The sequence below is a fragment of the Canis lupus genome, chromosome 5 (assembly GCF_011100685.1).
Source record: "Canis lupus familiaris isolate Mischka breed German Shepherd chromosome 5, alternate assembly UU_Cfam_GSD_1.0, whole genome shotgun sequence".
Lineage (NCBI taxonomy): Eukaryota > Metazoa > Chordata > Mammalia > Carnivora > Canidae > Canis > Canis lupus.
Window position 1 is genome coordinate 33,844,992 of NC_049226.1, and position 22,407 is coordinate 33,867,398.

General features: G+C 53.0%; 1 protein-coding gene and 1 long non-coding RNA gene across 2 annotated transcripts in view; both read left to right on the forward strand.

The window, feature by feature from the left end:
- The first annotated feature begins 878 nt into the window (after positions 1 to 878).
- LOC119871850 lies at positions 879 to 7,128 on the forward strand. Its single transcript, XR_005359489.1, has 2 exons — positions 879 to 1,743; positions 2,418 to 7,128. It is a non-coding gene; the product is annotated as an uncharacterized LOC119871850 (long non-coding RNA).
- A 7,513-nt stretch (positions 7,129 to 14,641) lies between these two features.
- The window catches only part of NTN1 (netrin 1), a 170,790-nt gene continuing 163,024 nt past the window's right edge, over positions 14,642 to 22,407 (forward strand). The window contains exon 1 of the mRNA XM_038536860.1: positions 14,642 to 15,674. Coding sequence (XP_038392788.1) covers positions 14,657 to 15,674 — 1,018 coding nt within the window. The 5' untranslated portion in view covers positions 14,642 to 14,656. The remainder of the gene's footprint in view (positions 15,675 to 22,407) is intronic.

Genomic DNA, 22,407 nt, shown 5'->3' on the forward strand with positions numbered 1-22,407 from the left:
ATCTAAAAGCCGGAAGGGACTTTGCAGAGTCTGACCCCACCCCCTCCCCGAGCAGATGGTGATAGAAAGTCCTGGAGTGGTTTGCTGGGGTCACCCAGCTAGAGGACTTCTCAGACTCTGGAATCAGCTCTGGGCCCTACCCACCCCACCCCCCCCACCCCCATTCCCACTCCCCACCCCCATCCCCACTCCCCAGAGAGAGAGCTTCCCTAGGCCTGGGGAGGGGCCCAGAAGTCTGCATTTTAAACAAGTTTCCCAAAGCATTTTGATGCAGGTGGCATAGGGGCTATATTTAGGGAGATAGTTTAGGAAACTGGGCTCTGTCCCTAGCTGCCCCTCCTCTCCCAGGACCATGGCCCTGCTCCCTCTCTGTGCCTCCTATGGGAGGGAGGCCTCCCTCCTATGGCGGGAGGGTGGGAAGGGACCCTACTTCTAGAAGATTCCTGGGGGATCCCCCGAATGTGCAGCCTGAGAAGGAAAAGCTATAGGGTGAGCTGAACACCCCGCCAGATGAGGAGGGTCTGAGTGGGCTGGACATTGAACTGCCCCCCAAACCGAAAGGCCTTTTCTTACCAACACACTTTCACAGCTGGACCTAGCACAGGCCCCACACACAGTACAAATGTGCCCAGAGCCCCCCCTTAGCAAGGCAAACCCCTGCCCACACCAGGGACAGAGCAGCCCACCCGCCATAGGGGATCCGTGCCAGCAATAACCCAGGTGTGAGCTGTGGCCCAGAACTCCCAACACCTGCCCCTTCACCAGGCTGGGGCTCAGAGGAGAGGAGGTGTGAGGGGGACAGGGGGAAGGTCTGGAAGAGTAGAAGAAGGTGGGTGGTGGGGGAGAGAAGCTGTTAAAAATGGGGTGGGTGGTGGGGAGAAGAGGGGACGAGTCCCCATTTATGTAAGCCGTTTGTAGCTGTGGATTGTAAAACTGGGCAGGATCCTCTGGAGTAATTCATAGTGTTTGGACAAGACAAACATTGTTCTGCTTTAAACAAACCTCCAGAAAGGTCAGCCTGGTTCATCCCTTTGCTGTGAGTCGCTGAGACTATCCAGATGATGAGAAAATCAGATCTTAGCTGAGGGGGCCCAGGCAAGAGGCAGCTGTCTCCTGAGTCCCTTGGACCCAGGGTGAGGGCACCCAGCCCAGTGAGGGTCCTTTGCTCCCGTTGAAAAGGGCTGATTCTCCCTTCGGAGCCAGGAGACGTGGTATGTTCATGTGTGTGTGTGTGTGTGTGTGTGTGTGTGTGTGTGTATCACAGATTATGAAATTTTGATACTACCAAGGATCATCCAAGTTCTAGAGCAAGGCCAACATGACCTGTAATGTGAGTCTTCTTTACTCGGGTAAGGGATTCATGGGAAACAAATGTTCTCAGATGCAGAATTGAATTAGACCTGCTAGCCTCAGGCCCAGACATGCTTCTGGACACCAAGAAGTCCCTGTTCCTTACCTGCGGATGCTCTGGCTGGGCGCCTCGATGTTTCATTTGGCAAACATTCCTTGAGTGCCTACAAGGGCCAAATGGGCTAGGCGTTGGGCACACCGCAGTGAGCAAGAGACGTCACACCCAGTTGTGGGTCTGGGTCCGACCTCTCCTCTCCGTCCCTGAGTTCCCTAAGAAGAGGAACTTCTCACACTTTCACCTGCAGCTGCTCCACCACCATCGTGGCCACCAGAAGCCCCCTCTACCTCGGCTAAGATCCAGCAGACCAACTCCCTAGATCAGCCTGACAGCAGGTACAACAGGGTTCCAGAATGTGTGAGCTGCCGTTATGATTGTCACGATGACTGTGATGGTGATGGTGATTGTGGCTGGGATCGTGATTCTAGACTACACGGGAGTTTACTGATACTTAGCATGCACGCTCACTGACTTATTAGTAATTAGTAAAGCATTATTATTATTATTATTCAAATATTTTATTTATTTATTCATGAGAGACACACAGAGAGGGGGCAGAGACATAGGCAGAGGGAGAAGCATGCTCCCTGTGAGGAGCCTGATTCAGGACTGGATCCCAGGACCCCGGGGTCACACCCCGAGCCGAAGGCAGATGCTCAACCACTGAGCCACCCAGGTGTCCCTAATTAAAGTATTATTAACACAAAGTCCAATCTTTTGCAGCACTAATGTCACTGTCCCTGATCTGATCCTCAGTGGTCCAGGGCAGATTGTCATCTGCTGGGGGAGAGGGGGGCTCCCGTGGGAATCATGGTGATGGTCACTGTACTGGGTTCTTTATAAAAAGCATATTTGTTTAGGGCTTTGGACACCCCCGGGTCTCTTGCCTCTGCTTTTTGGCTTGGGACTCCTGATTTCCATGGAAGAGATGGAAGGCAGGGAGGAAGGGAGGGAGGAAGGGAGGGGGGAGGCAGAACGGACACATAATGTTACCAGCTACATTTTTCAGGAGAGGGGACAGCTGTCCAGAGAGGTGAAGTGACCTGCCCACCGTCTTCATCGGTTCAGGCTGCTGTAAGAGAACACCACCGGCTGGGTGGCTTGAGTGACAACATGTACTTACTTCTCACGATTTGGAGGCCAAGGAGTCCCAGACCGAGGTGTTGGGCCAATCAGGCTCCTGGCTTAGGCTCTCTTCTTGGTCTGTAGATGACAGCCTCCTTGCTGGGTCCTCACATGGTCAGGGGAGCGATCGTGTCACTCATCAGGGCACTAATTCCATCACGAGGGCTCCACTTTCAGGACCTGATTACCCCGAATGGCCCTGCCTCCGAATACTATGGCACTGGGGATGAGGGCTTCCAGATGTGAATTTGGGAGGTACACACCATAGCATCCATTGTCACAGAGGTGTAGCTAGAGACCCGGGGGGGGGGGGGGTGTATGTGACTGGAGCTGCCCCGCTGACCACTTAAGGGGCTCCCTCCAAGCAGGGCCAGGAAGCTGGGTGCCCCGAGAGACCCCACAGACCCTATGCTCAGCCAGAGACTAAGAGGTTGCTCTGTAGGGTAGGTCATGTCCATGCAGCCTTGTGTCTACTTTCTGGTGTCGTTCCAGGGGCTGGCATGGTGGCTACTCCTTCCTTGATGGCAGCATCGGTGAGAGACAGGTCCCCTCCTTCCCCTAATCCTACTTTATTATGTTTTAAAAGATTTTATTTGTTTATTTGAGAGACACAGAGAGTGGGAGAGGGAGCGCAAGCAGGAGGGGAGCGGCAGAGGGAAAAGCAGATGCCCCGCTGAGCAGGGAGCCCCGAGATCATGACCTGAGCTGAAGGCAGACACTTCACTGACTGAGCCCCCCAGGTGCCCCCCTACTTCCCTATAACACCTTGTTATAGTTGAATCATCTGTGTACTTAACTAATCTGAATCAGGGGCCTGTGTCCGTTTCCATCCTGTACCACCTCTTAGAACTGAGCCCCCTAAACTTTCTCCCCGAGTGACACGTAGACCAGGAATACTGACATTCGGGGGGGAATGAGCTCTTCCACATAGCTGTTTTTTGCAAAAAACAGAAGCTTACTCCCTCATACAGAGAGACTTTTTATGCAGTCATCTGTCACGAAAAACATTTTGCCATCAGAATCACGATTTTGTGTTTTCCACCTAAGTGAGCGGAACCGAATATAGCAGGTTTCCCCCCACAGGTGACCCACCACCTACTTCAATGACTCAACAGCCGTAGTTAGGAGCTCAGCTCCTGGGCAATTCTCTCAGCCTCCAACGCCTCAGCTTCCTCACTTGTAAACGGGGAAGGGGGGGGGAGCAATAGATGGACATTCTAGAAGGACTACTCCTATTCTCTTCAATTCAGGGGAGCCTTCGGGAATTTGGGTGGGATGGCGTCCCTGAGTGGTGCCAGCAGAGATTCCACCGTCAGCTGTGACGTCACTGAGGAACAACGCCCAGGGCCCTCCCAATCTGTGGTTCCAGAACAGAGGACGCCTGACCTCAGCTGACAAGCACTTCGAAGGGAAAACCTTTCAGCTTCCCTGTGGACTGGAGTCTCCTCCCCTGATGGCGCGGCTCCTCTTCTCTTAAATGCTCAGGACACGAATGACCTCCTTCTGGACTGGTTCCTAAATCATAAAGGGGTTGCAATCCTGATTTCCAGGAAAGGGGGCTTGTGACACCTCAACACAAGCAGCAAGCTCTCAGCAAGCGTACGCGCAAGATGCTCTGCTCAGCATCACGGGAGGGAAGAAACGGGGAGAGGTGGTCCCCGCTCCCAGGAAGGAGACCCAGAGCGAGACGCCAGGAACGTTTCAGGACCCGAGCGTTAGGGGTCCCTTCTTTGCTCCTTCCACGTACCCCCAAGGTCACCTCTTGAGAGTTGAAGGGGACCCTCCTAACTCCAGCTGCTCTAGGATTTGCCAGAAGTTGAAAGTCAGCGTCACTGGACTGAAGTCGAGGGTCCTTCTCTTTCCAGAGGCTCCAGAGGAGGATTGGTTCCTGGTCTCTTGAAGCTTCTGGTGACTTCTGGTGGCTGCTGGTGTTCTTGGCTTGTGGCTGCATCATCGTGATTTCTGCCTGTGTCTCCACATGGCCTCCTTGCCCTCTATCCTGTCAGCTCTCCCTCTGCCTCTCTCTCAGAAGGACACTTGGCATGGCACGTAGGGTGCACCCTGATGATCCACAGCGATCTTCCCATCTCGTCGTCTCCAACCAAAGACTTTGTTTCGCCATCTAAGGCCACTTTCGTAGGTTCCAGGGATGAAGACATGGATATCTTCTTGGTGGAGGGGGAACCGCATTTTTCCGCCTGCCACGGCTGGTCACCACCCCCAGTGGCCCATAATTCTGTGGCCTTTAATTGCCTGATTGTCATGAATTTGTAGTGCGTTCCTGTTCTGTGTCTGGCAGTGCGTGCAACACTGGGGATTCAGAGGGAGAAAACACAATTCCTCCCCGAGAAGCTCGTGGATTAGTCAGGGCAACACTGTGGTGTTAAGAGCTATGGGAGGGGAGCTGGGGTGGCTCAGTCAGTTGGGCGTCTACCTTCGGCTTGGGTCATGGTCTCAGGGTCCTGGGATCGAGCCTCGCGTCAAGCTCCCTGCTCAGCGGGGAGCCTGCTTCTCCCTCTCCCTCTGCCCCTCACCCCTGCTACTGCTCTCACATGCTCTCCTCTCTCAAATAAATAATAGATTAAAATCTAAAAAATAAGAGGTATGGGAAAAGCAACCCCTGGATGAACCCCGAAATGTTCAAATTCCTTATCAAAGTCTGCAAGACTGTGTGCACCCTCACCTGCACTCAGCTCTCTGACCTCACCTCCTACCACTCCCCATCTCACTCCCCAAGCCCCCACCAAGCTGGCCTCCTCTCTGGTCCTTAGCGGGTCAAGGCATGCCTCAGGACTTTTGCACTGGCTGTCTTCCCTGCCAGAAATGCACGTTTTTCCTCCCTGCCAAGCCCCCATACCCCCACAGCTCCCTTCCTCGCTTAACTCTGCTCTACTGGATCCTTCTTAGAGAGGCAACCCCCAACACCCACCCCAGTACCTTGTCTAAAATGCACCTTCCTTCCTGGCATGCCCCCTCCCCTCCTCTGCTTTATTTATGTTCCTGGCACTTACCACAGTCAAGTGACTGATCCGGGCCATCTCCACCTCCACAGGTGTTTTGAGACGTGATGACTAGAACTTCCCAGAGGATCCTAGACATAAAAGCATCCTGTTTCTTTTCCAATTCTCTTTCTGAGAATTCATTTAGCAGTTTTCTTTGCATGTTGCAGGTTTGGGGGGAGGTCGGGGAAGGTGCTAAGCGGCACATCAGGCTAAATTTCAAGTAGATCAGAATGGGGTGGGGAAGTGGAGGCTCTTCTGGGGGGAATGTATGAATGTGAGGAGCCATTTTTCAGTGGTGAGAATGTGTGTGTGTGTGTGTGTGTGTACGTGTGTGTGTAGAGGGGTACCTACTGGCATTTAACGGGGCCGGGGGCAGGGATGCTAAATGTCCTGTGGTGGCATTGGACCATTCTGCCCAGGGAAGAATTTTCTGGCCCTAAATGTGAGCAGCACCTCTTTGGAGAGATGATCTTCAGGAAACAGCCTGTATTCGGGTCTTCGAATAGCATTTTTCAGTTGAAACTGAAAACCTGAGGCACCTGGGTGGCTCCGTGGTTGAGCATCTGCCTTCGGCTCAGGGCGTGATCCTGGGGTCCTGGGATCGAATCCTGCAGGGAGCCTGCTTCTCCCTCTGCCTGTGACTCTCACAAATAAATAAATAAATCTGAAAGAAAGAAAGACAGACAGAAAGGAAGAAAGAAAGAAAGAAACTGAAAACCTTTAACCCTCTAATAGTTTTTCAGGCTATTTGTCCCCAAATACATCATCTTCTGCTAACACTGACTGTGTCCCCATGTCCCCAGGCCATGTATGCTATCTCTTGAGATGGTCCCTCTCACCCCCTTTCTCTGGGTGTCACTTCAGTGTCACCTCTGCACTTTGAGGTCTCCCTGAGAGGACGTCCTCCTTCAGGGCGCCTGTCAGCATTGAATGAGCTGAACCCCAACTCTGGGCTCAGAACCCCTATACCCCCCCCCCACTACTTTCTCCACCCAGAGGACCATCCCTTTTTGTGAACTCTGTTTCCATCCATGACAAAACTTCCCCCTCACAGTGAAGCATTTTCTGTAGTTTAATAGCGTTCAGGGTGGGACCTTGTCAAAAGGTTTTTGCAAATGAAAATAAATTACATCGGGTGGCCGGTTCCCCTGATCCACAAGAATTTTTCACTCCTCCAAAGAGCTCTGGTAGATTAAAGGATTTGGTGGATTTGGGGTTTGTATGGGCTTCTGTGCCCAAGTCCTGAATCCTCTGCCAAGAAGCCGGCAACAAGGGAGGCCCAAGCTAAGGATGAGGACCATCCCAACACTGTGGACCTAAGTGGGTAAATCTCCAGAAACCCTCCACACCCTACAGCCCTGTGCTTCTATGCTCCGAGTCCTTTCCCCAAACAGCCCCATCTCCTGAAATCCTGCCAAGGGAATGGGATCACCTTGAGCAATCCTCCCTGAGGCCTATCGGGTGAGCTGGCAGTCTGGAAATGAGGGGATGCCCCTAATTCCTCCAGGGTGAGGGACCTGGGAACCAGATCTGGAAATTTTGAGAATAAAACCCCAAAGTAAAAAAAAAAAAAAAAAAAAAAAAAAGACAAAACTAAAAAACCTTAAACTATCATCTATGGGGCCGGCTTCTTTCCTTTCACGCCCATCTTTTCATTCAGTCTCACAAGCCTATACAGTAAGTGCGATAATCCCCATCTCAACCCTCGAGGGGTAAAGTCACTTGCTCAAGGTCACACAAGGTCAGCTCAAGGTGATTTGGAATCATGCTTTGTCTGCATCAAGTTCTTCCTGTTTCTGAGAGAGACACTATCGAAACAGGCCACCCTAACTCTTGCGGGGAGGCCAGATGCCAGCATTCGATTCCAGAATCTTCCATTCCTCTGCTGAGACAGTGTCCAGCCTGTGCTGGGAGCCCTGGGGACCAAATGGTTTCACGTCTGTCCTTGTAAGGGAACCAGATGCACTCAGAAGCTCAGCAAAGGCAAGTCTTAGCTCATACTCCTACTGCAGGTAGATGCCTGCATCCGTTTCCAGAATCTTCCATTCCTCTGCTGAGACAGTGTCCAGCCTGTCAAACTGCAGGTAGACCTGTGTCCCCCTTCCCCAGTCCAGACGTGGTGGAGGCCCATTGGTGTCAAAAGCTTAGCATCAGCCAAGTCTGTCCTGCCCATGAGTGGTGACCGAGAGACACCCCATCGTTCATTCGAATCCCTGCTCCTCTGCTCCTCCCGTGATGCGATCTTCAGCACATCACTTCTCTAGGCTCAGTTTCCTCCTCCCTAAAGAGATGATCGGACACCTATCCTGTCAGGTGTTACGGAGTATTTTGAGTTAATGATTGTTGGAATGCTTGGAAGATGGCTTAGCACACAGTAAGCATCAAATAAATGCTTGATTTAGAAAGTAGGACCCTCAGTCGCGCCCAGGATGGAGGCCCTGGGTCATCTCATTTCTCCTGAGCCCTTCCTCTCACATGATTAGCTTGTGCCCTCGGGGGGCCTTGCCTTCCCCTGCGTCCTCCCTGTGTTCACAGAGTGCTCCCCCCAACCTGGCCCTCACCCACACCACAGGCCTCTTCTTCCATGGGACTACTGTCCCAACCACACCATCCCATGCCCAGGATGGGGGCCGCTGTCCTCCTCAACCCCCAAATCTCCTTCCATCTACATCACAGAAACACCATCCTGCCCCTTGAAGACCTTCCACATCTCCGCCTCTGAATCCCTACCCCACACCCCACAACCTAGGTCACTCCACTCTTTCTTCAGAGACACCAGCACCTGGTTGGGCCTTCATCTCTGCCCCAAGTCCTGAGGCTGGTTCTGTGTGCCTTTTGAGACCCACCCAGGTGGACGGCCCACCCAGCACCTGGATCTCCTCAGGTCCAGTTACCTTGATGTCTGCCTCCCAGCAGGAAGTTTCCTCCTGTCCTCAGTAAGCCTCATCATCACCCCAAGCTGCTCCACCTCTGGAATCCTCCCTTCTGATGCCAGTTTGAAAGCACGATCTCCTTGGCTACTCACCACACCTCTTCCATCTTCCCAAATCTTCGAGATCGATAGAACTTTCAGTCCGATAGAACTTCCCATGATTATTGAAATGGTCTCTATTGCTTCTGTCCAAAGGAGAGTTAGCTGAGGAACCTTTAGCTCTATTTCATTTTAATTCATTCAGGCCAAAATGGAACTAACTGCCTGTGGTCACAGGCTACGGTACTGGACAGCACAGTTCTAGAAACCTGGGCTCTGTTTCCCGTTCTCTCCATGTCCTGCCTTCGTGTCTTCTCCCTTTAGCTTTGCTTCCATCGTCCATCCCAGCAGTCATCCTCTCCTTCCGCCCGACTTCCTGGAAGAAACCTGCAATTCTAGATTAATCCAGCAGTTCTTCTTTCTCTAGGTCTACACAGGGGCTGCTGAGCACTGCTGGCTGGTGGTGGGCCTATGACTTTGACTTTTGGGGCTTTCTTTCTCATAAATGGTCTCCAGCCTCATCAGGACCTTGAGTTCTGGCCAAAAAGTGTCAGCTTCTCCTCTTGATGACCCGATTGAGCTTTCCCTTACCCTCCAACCTCTAATGCTCCTACCTGCTCCCTTGTTGTCAGTAGATCCTGCCATTTCTTGTTCCACTGAGACAAGAGACACTTTGGCATCTGACCGCCAATTCTAGAAGATTAGTTCTTTTTTTATTATTAGATTTTATTTATTTATTCATGAAAGACGAAGAGAGGCAGAGACACAGGTGGAGGGAGAAGCAGGCTCCCTGCAGGAGCCCAATGTGGGACCCGATTCCAGGACTCCAGGGTCCCACCCTGAGCCGAAGGCAGATGCTCCACCGCTGAGCCACCCAGCTGTCCCTACGAGGTTGTCTGTTGTCATCCTCTCTCTTTCCACCCTCTCCTAGCACCCTATCTCTTCCCTACCACTTGTTTCCACCCTTCGTGAACATTGTCTATACTTGCTGTTCCCACTTTCGTGACCTGAGGCCGTCTGGCTTCTGTCCCCATGGCTCACCAAGGTCACCAATGACTTCCTTGTCGTTCAAATCCAAAGGACTTGTTTCAGATCTTATCTTGACCTTGAAAGGCATGTGACACCGCTCATCAACCCCTCCTTCCCCGAAACTTCCCTGTTGGCTTCTAAGGCACCTGAGCCTTCCGGCTTTCCTCTGTCTCCTCCTCTGACTGCTTCCTAACTTTTCTTGAAAGGGCCACTTTCTCCTCCTTCTAGAGTGATCCTCGGGCTTCCCAGGTAGGGCCGGGCGCCAAGAATGGCGGTTCCCCCTCCCAACACATTGCTTGCAGGAACACCTGGGAATTTGCTTTCTCATCCAAGACCTGCACCATTGTGTTTTGAACTCCTGTTTGTGCCATGGATCCTGCTGCTTGAGCCTGACATGCCTTTTCGGGTGTGTATTTATAACCCCCACTTTGAGAAGCTCTCACAACACTTGGACATCTGTTTTTTTCATTTGTCCCCTCAGAGGGCAGTATGCTTTAGGCAGGGACACTGACAAATTAGAGGGCACCGGGAGAGGCTGCAGAGGGGCCAGAAAACTGTCCTGGGAGAACTCATGGAAAGAACTGGAAATATTTTTGCCTAACAGATAAAGCTGAAGGATGGATGATAGAAGGCTGATTGCAAAGCTTGGACGAGGCAGAGCCTTGGGCTGCCGTGGGGGCTGCAATTTCATGAACTGTTTTGGTGGCGAGGAGGTGGGTTTTGAATGGAGGCAAACAAGTTCTACGGTGTTCCAGAATGTTCCAGACCCCCGAGGTACAAGGTGACAGTCCTGCCCACTGGGAACTACTAAAGAAGATATGCTTAGACCTAAGTGACCACAATAAAAGTGCAAAGTGTCCCCTCTCCCACCCCCAAGCCCCTGGCCTCAGCTCAGCTGGCAGCACAGAGTATCTGCTTTCTAGTTCCAAACCTGCTGCCACGCAAGATCCACCAAAAGCTCTGCAGACAGAGGCGCCTGGCCGGCTCCACAGGTAGAGTGTGCAACTCCTGATCCCGGGGTCATGAGTTTGAGCCCTGCGTTCGGCATAGAGATTACTTAAAAAAAAAAAAAAAAAAAAAAGAAAGAAAACAAAAACACCATCTCTGCAGACAGAAACAACATAGCAGAGGGAGGGCTTGGAATGCATGTTGCAAGCCATTTGAGTCGGTACCCCAAAACAGACCCAAGGTGGGTGGGCAGGGGCACCCTGATTGGTCTCTTTCAGACCTGTCCCGGCCAGACTGTCTTTCCCTGACTTGTGGTTTGGTGTGATGCCACCAGCTTCTATGGTGGGCCATCACACAGAAACCAGCCCACGGAGCTCGCTGCTGTCACTGCCATGGGAATGTTGAGGTGCCACACGCTGTGTCCCCTTTATCCACCCCGCCCCCACCCCAGAGAGATTCCTGTCTGATTTGAGTACCGAGAATAGTTGTAATTCTCTTGAGTAATAGGTCTGTCTGTTTTTATCTCACGGACACTGGAAATCCTGTAACTGGCATGGTCTCCTTTTCATTCTGGCTGCCCGAAAGCTGAGGAACAAATCTGTGGTCTACCCACAGGAGGTGAATAGGGCATCCCAGGGGGCATTTTTGCTTTCTTCCCATTTCCACTCCTCCTGGGTTTTCTTTTCTCTTCTAGCTCTCCTTCTTATTCTACGATATAAAAACTGAGAACGCCCAAGCAAAAATCAATAAAAATCACCTGTAACCTCATGATACAGGAATGACCACAATGAACCATGTTGTCTTTTTCTTAAAGACATACTTAAAAAAAATAAATAAAAATGAGCTTACATTGTGCATAGTTTTTCTGGGGGGCATACTGTTTTATCATTTACTCCCACCCCCCTTTGCAACATCTCATGAACATCTTCCCATGTACTTAAATGCTTTTCTTTATTTTATTTTTTAAATTTTTTAAAAAAGATTTTATTTCTCTATCTGAGAGAGAGAGGGAGGGAGAGCACAAAGGGAGAGGCAGAGGGAGAAGCATGCTCCTGGCTGAGCTGGGAGCTCCATGTAGAGCCTGATCTAGGACCCTGAGATTATTACCCGACCGGAAGGGAGATGCTTAACTGACTGAGCCACCCAGGTGTCCCTAAATTATTTTAAATATCTATGAAGATCTGGCAATTTAGTAGTAACAGTGAACATTGCTACATCCACTTGCAACATGCCTGGTTTTGTGTATATTTACATTTATCCCTTGTTCGTGTTGATTATTTAAGTGCAGTATGTGTGTTCACGTATAATAAGCTACTATCTTCCTATGTGCTAACTCATTTGATGCTCACAACCCTCTGAGATGGATTTTATTGTCCCCTTTTTACAAATGAGAAAAGCAAAGCACAGAGAGATGCAAAACTTGCCAAGCCCACAGTTTGGCTTCAAAGTATTACTCCTCACTGCTATGCCCTCGACATGGGACTCAGATCTCACAGCTCACAAGAGTTAAACATTTGCTCTGTGTCCTCTCACCTCATTGTCTAATTTATATTATTTTGCCATGTTTTCAGTACCCTCGTAAGTCAGGGACAATCCTCTCTGCCACAAGGCAGAAATAAACAGTGTAGGGAGTGGTAAGTGGCACGAGAAGGCAAAGCTAAAAATCGCCCTAGGGCAGAGGATGAATCTGGGCCCTCTTTCCTTTTTCCTGCAAGGGAACGCGTTTATTTCCCTGGGCTGTGGTGAACTCCCATCCTTGGAAGAGCTGGCTTGGGTGGCTCTCTCTCAGGGAGGGAGTCTGGGGAAGGCGGTTTTCCAAGGAGACTGAGCTGGGCCAAAGGAGCCCTGAGGCCCCTTCTTAGATTCTCACAGTTTGTTTAGAGTGCCAATAAGACAAAATGAGACACTTGATGGAGATAATGCAGCCAGTCAGCTGTTGGGCCAGAACCAGAACCCTGGGCTTTCACTCCGGATTTATTACTAGATCACTCATCTAAAAGTAAGAAACTAACAGGGATTGAGTTTCAAACTCTCAGCCCAGTGGATTCTCCCTCAAAGCGCTTTTGGCTGTGGTGCAGGATAGTCAAAGGATGCTGTCACTGTCCTCTGTCCTTTAGTTAAGGTGGCAGAGAATGAGGCAAGACAGAGAAGCTGGGTGGCCCCAAGGATGCCCCCTGAGACTATAATTGGGTGGGATTATGATCCACTTGTCAAGGAGGACAGGAAGGAGCCCCGGTTTCTATGCCAGGATCTGCTCGATGTTTACTAGCTGGGAGATGCTGGGCAAGCTTCTGGACCTCAGTTTCTTCATCTGCGAAATGGGGCGAAGACCTAACTTTGCAAAGCTGTAGTGAGGCTCTCGCGACATAGTGCAGGGCAGAACACCCTTGAAAACACAAGCCCGACTCGGGGGACCTGGGGGGGCGGCTGGGCTGCTCCTCCTCCCCCAGCCTGAGGCTCGCAGACCTGTCTGGAGGGTCGTGGGCCAGTGCCCAAGGGGCCGTCCGGCTGCTTGCCCATCGCCAGCCTCCAGCCCACCGCAGCGTCCCCGGGCACGCAAGGAGCCGCGTTCCCAGTTGGCAGGCCCACCGCAGAATGACAATCGGGGTGGGGACGGGGGGGGGGGGGGGGGGTCTTCAGGAAGAAGGGGTGAGCAGGCCGAGGTTTCCCCCGCCCCTCCCTCCCCGGTCCTCTTCTTCCTCCCGATTCCCGGCTGCCTGCCCACGGGGGCACAGCCCTGCGCGCGGTGCCACCGGGGCCATCAGGCCGGGTTGGAGGAAGGCCCGACCTCGGCGCAGCAAAGAAAACAAACACAGATGTGTTTGGCTGGGACCCGGAGGGAGCACGTCGTCCCCTCCCCTCTCCTCCCCCCACGCCCCGCCGCCCGCGGCTCCCCCGGGCGTGGGGCCGGCGGAAACCTGCGGGGCTCCCAGGGCGGCGCGGGGGGCCCGGGGCGCGGCTGACAGCCCGCGGCCCGCCCCTCCTCCCCGCGTGGGGTGCTCGCCGGGCCCAGCCCCCCCCCCCGTCCGGGGTTTCCCCGGGCGCTCGCCTCGCTTCCTCTTTGTCTGCGCCGCCCTTCCCCGGGCTCCCCGGTTCCCACCCGCTCGCGCCGCGTCCGGGCCGCTCGCCTTTAACTTTCTTCTTTCCCGGGGTTAAAACTTTGCTCGCGAGCGGGCGGCTGCTCGCCGACGTTATTGGCCGGCGCCCCGCCCGGCGCCCCGCCCCCCGCCCCCGCGCTCCCCTCCGCCCCCCACTCCCCCACTCCCCCACTCCCCCCACTCCCGGCGCGAGCGGCGGCGGCGGCGGCGGCGGCGGCGGCGGAGCCTTCGGGGGCGTGCGTGCGTGTGTGTGAGTGCGCGCCAGCGAGCGTGAGTGTGTGTGCGCCCCGGGCGCGGGCTGGGCGGCCCTCGGAGCGCGGCGGGCGCGGCGTCACCCGGGCCGGCGAGCGAGCCAGGCGGCGGGGGCCGGGGCCGGGGCCGGGGCCGGGGCCGGGGGCGGGCCGGGCCGGGCCGGGCCGGGGCCGGGGCCGGGGCTGGGGCAGCGGCGGCCGCGCCGGGCATGGAGCTGGCAAGCCCGCGCTGAGGCGGGACGCGCCTGCTGGCCGCGAGCGAGAGGCTCTCCGCCGTCCGGCGCGCGGGCTCCCGGCCGGGGCCGGGCAAACTTTTCTTTCTCTTTTGCCCTCGCCAGAGGTAAAGTCCCGAGCGCGGACTGCGCGGCGGGGACGCGGTCCGGGCCGGCCGGAGGGACCCCGGGCCGTGCGGGTGGAGGGCGTCCCGGGGCGCGGGCATGGCCCCCTCGCGCGGCGTGGAGGCGGCGGCGGCGGCCGGGAGGTCCGGGCGCGGGCGGTGCGGGCTCCGGGCTCCGGGCTCCGGGCTCCGGGCCGGGCCGGTGGTGCTGGGCTCGGGGAGGCCCGGGATCCGCCGGCCCCGGACCCGCGGGGAGCGAGGCGGGCGGGCGGCCGCGGGGTTGGTGGCGCGGAAGCCGGCGCCCGCCCGCGCCCGCCCGCGCCCCCGCTCGCCGCCCTCCGGGGAGGGCGGGGGTGGGGCGGGAGGCGGCGGAGGGCGCGGGGCGGGCTGGCTGAGCGCGGCTCCCCTCTCTCCGCAGGCGCCTTCTGCGGCGGGCGGACCGACTCCTCGGCGCGGCGCGGCGGGGCCGGGGCAGGCTGGACGCGGCATGATGCGCGCCGTGTGGGAGGCGCTGGCGGCGCTGGCGGCGGTGGCGTGCCTGGTGGGCGCGGTGCGCGGCGGGCCCGGGCTCAGCGTGTTCTCGGGCCAGGCGGCGCAGCCCGACCCCTGCTCGGACGAGAACGGCCACCCGCGCCGCTGCATCCCGGACTTCGTCAACGCGGCCTTCGGCAAGGACGTGCGCGTGTCCAGCACCTGCGGCCGGCCCCCGGCGCGCTACTGCGTGGTCAGCGAGCGCGGCGAGGAGCGGCTGCGCTCCTGCCACCTCTGCAACGCGTCGGACCCCAAGAAGGCGCACCCGCCCGCCTTCCTCACCGACCTCAACAACCCGCACAACCTGACGTGCTGGCAGTCCGAGAACTACCTGCAGTTCCCGCACAACGTCACGCTCACGCTGTCGCTCGGCAAGAAGTTCGAGGTGACCTACGTGAGCCTGCAGTTCTGCTCGCCGCGGCCCGAGTCCATGGCCATCTACAAGTCCATGGACTACGGGCGCACGTGGGTGCCCTTCCAGTTCTACTCCACGCAGTGCCGCAAGATGTACAACCGGCCGCACCGCGCGCCCATCACCAAGCAGAACGAGCAGGAGGCCGTGTGCACCGACTCGCACACCGACATGCGCCCGCTCTCGGGCGGCCTCATCGCCTTCAGCACGCTGGACGGGCGGCCCTCGGCGCACGACTTCGACAACTCGCCGGTCCTGCAGGACTGGGTCACGGCCACCGACATCCGCGTGGCCTTCAGCCGCCTGCACACGTTCGGCGACGAGAACGAGGACGACTCGGAGCTGGCGCGCGACTCGTACTTATACGCCGTGTCCGACCTGCAGGTGGGCGGCCGCTGCAAGTGCAACGGCCACGCCGCCCGCTGCGTGCGCGACCGCGAGGACAGCCTGGTGTGCGACTGCAGGCACAACACGGCCGGCCCGGAGTGCGACCGCTGCAAGCCGTTCCACTACGACCGGCCCTGGCAGCGCGCCACGGCCCGCGAGGCCAACGAGTGCGTGGGTGAGTGGGGGGCGCCGCGGGGCCGCGGGCGGCGGGCGGGGACCGTGGGAGGCGCGTTCGCGGACCGCCCGGCCGGGGAGGGCTGGGAGCCGGCGCACTGGCTCGCCGGTGCTGGCCTCGGAGGCTCGGGTTTGCGCCCCGTGCGCTCCGCCAAGCCAGGAAGCCGGAGAAACGCTGCGGCGCGGGGGGATGGGGTGGGGTGGGGAGGACTTTGCAGAAAACTTGCTGCCGGGTCCCCCTGACTCCGGGCTCAAATGCAAACGTGCTTCGCCTTAACCCTCGGTGTGGCGGGACCCTGGGATCCACCTCCGCCTTACCCTGCCCGCCCTCCCCGCCTTTCCCCGGGCTGCAGCTGGGCGCGCAGTTGGGAACCCCGGCCCGGCTCCCGGGAAGTTCCAGCCCCACGACCGACCACAAATCCCTTGGGAGATGGCAAAGGGATTTGCAGTTTGGGGCCAGTTCAGCACCCTGACGAATATGTCTATCACTCCTGCACCGGCCATTTGTCTTTATGGTTCGGAAACCGCGCCCCCCCCCCCTCCCTTTTGGAACAGCCTATTTGTGTTAGCAAAAGAATGAGGTGCTTTAAATGAATTATTATCTACAGATGACAAAGGAAGGGTTCAGTAATTATTCTAAAATAATTCAATCCTGGACCAGAAAAGTATATCAGAGTTTTTTTGTGTGTGTGTTAGCGTCAGGGTTAGGTGAAATGGAACAGCTTTGAATTAACCCAGGGTCCGGCTTCTCGCTTTTTTAATGTGGTTTCAAGTCCTGAAAGAAATCTGACAAAACCAGCACTGGTGACTACTGTGGGGTCAGAAATGAGGCTAAAAAAAAAAAAAAAAGAGAGAGAGAGAGAGAGATCCATTTCTATTTCTGAATTGTACAACTTTGCTGCTGTACAAACTCTCAGGCATCAGTTTCTCCCCAGGAAGAAAAAAAAAAAAAACAACCACCCCAAAATAGGAGTGGGGGTGCCCGGGAGGAATGCCAGAGAATTCCAGTAGGATATTTTAATGTCCAAATCCCACGTTCTATTTAAATGAAAATTATTTAGTCCATAAATAAGGCCATTCGGGGTGCATCTTTTGTGAACATATAGCTCTTCGGCCCTCTCCCTACCCCCTGGGGCAGCCGCGCCGGGTTTCTTCAGCCCCTTCCCGGGTCGGAGGCACATGGCTAAGTTTGCTGGTCCCCACAAACACACGTTTTGAGGTCTGGTTCTGATTAATTGTGTCATGTTGTTGTCAAATAGTTTGTGCCTCATGACTGTGGATGCAGACTTTTGAGCGAGCGAATGGAAAACATGTCTTGGAGAGCCGGGTGGGTACTGGGGCCCAGTCCCGCGTCCTGGGCTGCAAGACGGCTGGCTGCACCGCCTGTTGCATGGCGCAGGCCTCCATGTTTTTGCACCGGGTCCCGCTTTTGCAGACCTAATTGTTCATCCCCCTCATTTAAGGCACTGCGCGCTGGTTGCCCAGTTTGAAGAGACTTTGCAGGATTCGGCAGTGAGAGCGAGTAGTTAGACCCTGACTTAGTGGTCTTTGAGAATAAAATTGCTTTGATCTGCTCCATTACTTTAGAAATGTTGGTTTTTCCCATTCCTTCTCCTTCCCCCTCCCTCTTTTCTTTGCTTCCTTTTGTGCGTCAAAACCCTTTATTGACATTTAAAGGGCCTCCCACGGTTGTGCGGTATGAAAGATATCTTCGAGTTGTCAACAGCAGGGTTTAATTGGACAAATGCAAGTGAATACATTGAGGTGAATAAACTAGATCTTGCGGTAACACTGTACTGCCTCGAAGATTCGGCTCAGCCTTGGTATTGTTCAGATTCACCATCCACTCCCCCATCTCTCCTTGTCACTTTGGATGTGGAGACGGACCGTATTTGTTGTAACAATGGTCATGCACTTGAAATAATCTCTGTAGTTTAGGATTTTGTCTTTTGACCAAAGCGTTAACTATGTGCACAAATTGGATTGACTGCTTTTTTTTTTTTAAACAGCCAAATTGAGCAATCAACATATTAACTAATGTAATTAGTAAGTGGTTTTTTTTCTTTTTTTGTTCAAAAAGTTTAATTAGGCCTAATGAGTACGTAATCTGCATGACAAATGATCGGCTAACAATATTTTCTGGTTTTTACTGAAGTTATTTTAATTCTCAGTAGTTAAAGTATCTTTAAATCTTGCCAATTATTCAGTCATCTCATAAAAGCAAAGCCAATTCAACTAAGTTAAAGTTATTTATAGTTTCCTTTTTGAATAGATGTTCTGATATCTTGTAGCTACAGCCCCTGGAACGTCAGGTTGAAGTTCCCATAAAGTCTTAATTGAAGTCTTAGTGATTTTTCCATCATTCCGCAAAAGAGAAAGCCAGCAAAGACAATTTAGAAGTGATTTACAATTAAAGGTCGAGCTTTTTATGAAAAGGCCCTGTAGTGGAGATATGTGAATGAATTAGTATTTGACAGGTGTTCTGAGACACTACAGGGCACTGTGCTAGGAAAAAAAGCATTAATAAATCCTTCAAACACTAACTTTTGTACTATCAGCGGCTCAGATTTTCCCCCCCAACATAATCCTATCTTGTGAATTTCACACTGTTGACATATAAAGTCAAGCTACCCAGATTATTTACAACGAAGGCAGAGTAAAGAAGGATGTTTTTTAATTCCAAAAAACAGTCTTGATAAAAAATGAAACATTATCCCTGTGCCATTTTGTCTTTGCCTTTATAAAATAATGAGACAGTGGTTTATAACAGACTAAAATGGCATCCTTCCCCAGGTTGCCCCGTAGCTCTCCTTCGGCTCCCCCCCCACCCCCCAGAAAAAAACCTCCAAAATTTAAAAAGACTTGGATATTCTTCTTTGCCTACCTAGTTCTAGATGAGGCCGAGGTACTTTCGGATTGCTAAGAAATGTGTGCATCCTATAGGTTTTCTTTGGTCAAGCTTTCTTTTTTGGTGCTGTTTCAAGGTTGGGTCTCTACGGAATAAATGTGAACTTGCATAAAGCCCAATTTTATTTTAAATGCAATTTTGGATTTCTTCTGGAAGAAAAAAACCCTCGAAACAATATGAAAGACAAGACCATGTATAACGTTACAGCCTCGACAGCTCTCAGTGGAATAACTAAATACTTTCTTCCGCCCATATGTATCAGCAGTGTTCACATGCTCTTATACACATGTGCATTTACATTCATCGCGTAAAGAAGCATCCATGCATGGTGGGGGTGTGTGTACGTTCAAGGGAAAATGCATGAACAGTTTTAAACCACCTGGGTTGCTAGGCCCCTTTCTTCCCCCTTCGTTTTTTTTTTTTTTTTTTTTTTTTTTCAAAAGAGCATCTGAAGACCATATTGTGTTTCATAAATTATTGACATCAGTTTTAATCAGTGTCCGCCTGACGTCGGAGCTGTGTTAGTATTTAGTGCCTGACGAAGCATGCTGTTTAATCTTACTGTGGGGATGTCAGCATGAACCCCTGCCTGGTTTGTGACAGGGTGAGCTTATGAAAACTCGTTTTGCGACTCACTCTATGGCTTTGCGTTGCCCAGCTGAAACCCAAAACCCACACAAAAGACGTCTCTGCAAGATGAGCACCGTGCTGGGCTGGCCTCCTATGGTCTTGGGTACCTGCAACATAATGCTGGTAATTGTTTAAACATGGCTTTGGGAGGTGGGGGGGTCCTCATGCTGCAAATGGCTCTCACGCTTTGGCCTACCATCATCCCCGGCAGGAAGGGGAGGGGGTGTATTGGAGGTGTTGCTGTGAGAAATCCAACGCCCCACTAAAGACTCTTGCAAAATCAGAAGGCTAAAATTATTTGCTCCTTAGTCTAGAGCCTGGCACGTAGCTGTAGATCAGTGAGTATTTTTATAGTCTTAGTAATTATTATAATTATCATCATTATGGTGGTTAACTCTTGAGAGCTTATTTTTTTTTTGCCAAGCACTTATATTAGTCATTTAATCATTGCAACTATGCTAATAATAAGCAGTATGATTGCACTTATTTTACAGATGAGAAAACCATAACCTAGAGACATTCAGGTGGTTTTCCCAAAGCCATGTGGTTAGTAGGTGGTGGAGCTGGGTGTTTATGGTTTGTCTTACTGCATCCTTCGTGTTGACTCCACAGAAAATGGACTGATGGATGGATGGATGATGGATGGATGGATCGGTGGGTGGGTGGTAGTTACATATCCATGTATAGGAGAGAATTGGCACAACCTGTTACTTCTGGTAGAATTGGAGATGGTTCCCTCATTGTATTGATTATGTTATGTTGTATTAATTATGTTCATACGTACATAAATATGAATTGTATGTAAAAAATCATCCTTCACTTTAGCCATCAGGTCCTGTGGGAGCTGGGAGTCAGGAATATAAGTGAAGAGGGCTTAAATACTTTCTTTTGGGTCTTGGCATTTGCAAGTGTTGGTGATGGGCAAGCCTTTTCTTCATTTCAGGGGCTCTGATCTCTCTCAAAGGTGGGGACACAGAGCTGGTAGTCAGAAAATCCTCTTTAACAAGGCCTTTTCCGTTTCCCTAATGTTCTGTACCTCCCTTGCTTCTGTGGAACACATAGGAAAAAAATCTAGGAAGTGGGCTGAGAAGTGTTGTTAAGGAGAAGAGTTTAGCAGCAGACCCTGGCTGGTAGCATACACCTGATAGGTGCAGTTCATGCATGTTAGTTAGCACACGGGCCATTGGTGATCTCGGGCCACCCCCCCCCCCACCCTCACCCCGACTCGGCAGCTGGAGTGAGGGTCTCTCCTGGGCTTCTCCCCAGCATCTGGTGGGCAATGAGGCCGCTCCCTACTCTACCCAGAGAAGGGAGACAGAATTGTGTCAGGGTAAACCTTCGAGGGCGGGTCTGTGCGTTTTCAGGCTTTGCCAAGAAGCCTTTGGCCCTGCCCAGACTTCTCTCTGACCTCCTCCTCCTGTAGAAAAATGAGATCCTCGGAAAAGTATTTGAGACTTTATGTCCAGAGTAAATATTGGAAAGGCAGTGGGTTGAGATTCAGATGTTCCCTGGAAGGAATCCCCTCATTTTCTGCTCACAGCTGGTATAGATATCTCCTTCTTGAGATGAGTTGTGCTTTTCATTAAGTAAATTTTTTGTCTTGGGATTAAACCAACATTGTATTCTTAATAGACTTTTATGTTTACACTTCAAAAGTCCACTGGGTTGTTATTCGTGTTATCTTGATGGCTTCTACAGTGTCTGCTATGCACACTGGCCTCACCAAAATAAATGGCTCCCTAGGGAACTGGATTATAAAACCGCCTTATCTGTCCATGCACCAGTACAGATATTTTGTGAGCCAGTATTTTTTTTCTTCCTTTCAGAAGTGATAATCATACCTTGGGTTTCTGCAGTGCCTTTCATTAGAGGGAGACCGGAGGTCTCAGAGGGCTTTTGAAATGCTCCGGATTTAAGCCTAATACTTGCAGAGTGGCCCATGGTATTTTGCCTGTCGTCTGGAAAGACACGCAGCAGTCCCTGTGGTCTCTGCGGCCTCGGAAGATGTGGCATTGGCCTGGGTGGCCAGGGAACTGCAGGGTTGACAGTGGCAGCCCAAGGCGGCTGTCAGGTGGCATCCTGAAGACAGACCACAAACCCCTCCTAAGTGCCAGCCACTGTACTAGGTGCTCTATGTGGGCTCTGTTTCAGTCAATCAGGTCGCCACCAGGAATGGAAGCATCTTGAAAACGGATGTCCCTGCCACCAACGGGGAATTTTTACACCAACAGAACTAAGTGTGGACTGGTCTGCAGGGCACATATTGGCTTAGTCAGTGAGGCCATCACATACACAGGGGGTGTCCCCAGCACTTGTTTCAAAGGCTGATCACGTAAAAGCTGTGTCGTCTTATAACCAGCTCGGGGGTGGGGGTGGGTGGGAGGGGGATGGCTTTCCTGAATAGCACCTGGAGCCTGTGAGCTGCCTGGGCCAGTCCTTCCACCGTCTGCAGTCCTGGGCTTTGACCTGTGTTGCACAACATAGCGAGCTCACTGCATTGCATTGCATTGCATTCCCGTATTCTTGCCCCCAAAACGCATTCCTATGTGAACTCAGAATTGGATTTTATTTTGTTTTATTTTTATTATTTTTTGAGATTTTATTTATTTATTCACGAGAGACACACAAAGAGAGGCAGAGACACAGGCAGAGGGAGAAGCAGGATCCTCGTGGTGAGCCTGTTGCAGGACTCGGTCCCAGGACCCTGGGATCAGGACCTGAGCCGGAGGCAGACACTCAGCCACCCAGGTGCCCCCCGAATTGGATCTTGATTGGCCTTCTGAACATTGTATAGTTGATGTGACTGTTCCCCCATGTCAGAAGGCCGGGACTCATTCCCAGTGTCAGCTCTTGGCCTGTAGAGGGAAATGCTCCCTTCCCATCTCCAGCAACTGGGAGGCCTTTGCTAGGTGTGTGTTCAGCCCGTCTGGGGGTGGGGGCGGGAACGGGGAACCCCTTGGGAAGGGGCTGTGGTCATGTGATGGACAAAGCATGGGATGCCTCCTGTCTGAGAATTCCTCTTCTGATACTGCAGTGCCTGCCCCACACCTCCTTCCCGATAGGCATTTGTCTGAGGCGTCCGTGGACACTCAGGGCACAAGAGCAGATGTCACCGGGCGGGGTGGGGGGGAACGGGACAGGTGTACCAGTGATTCGGAAGTTCTGGGGACTGGAGAAGTGTGCTCTGGCTCTGCCC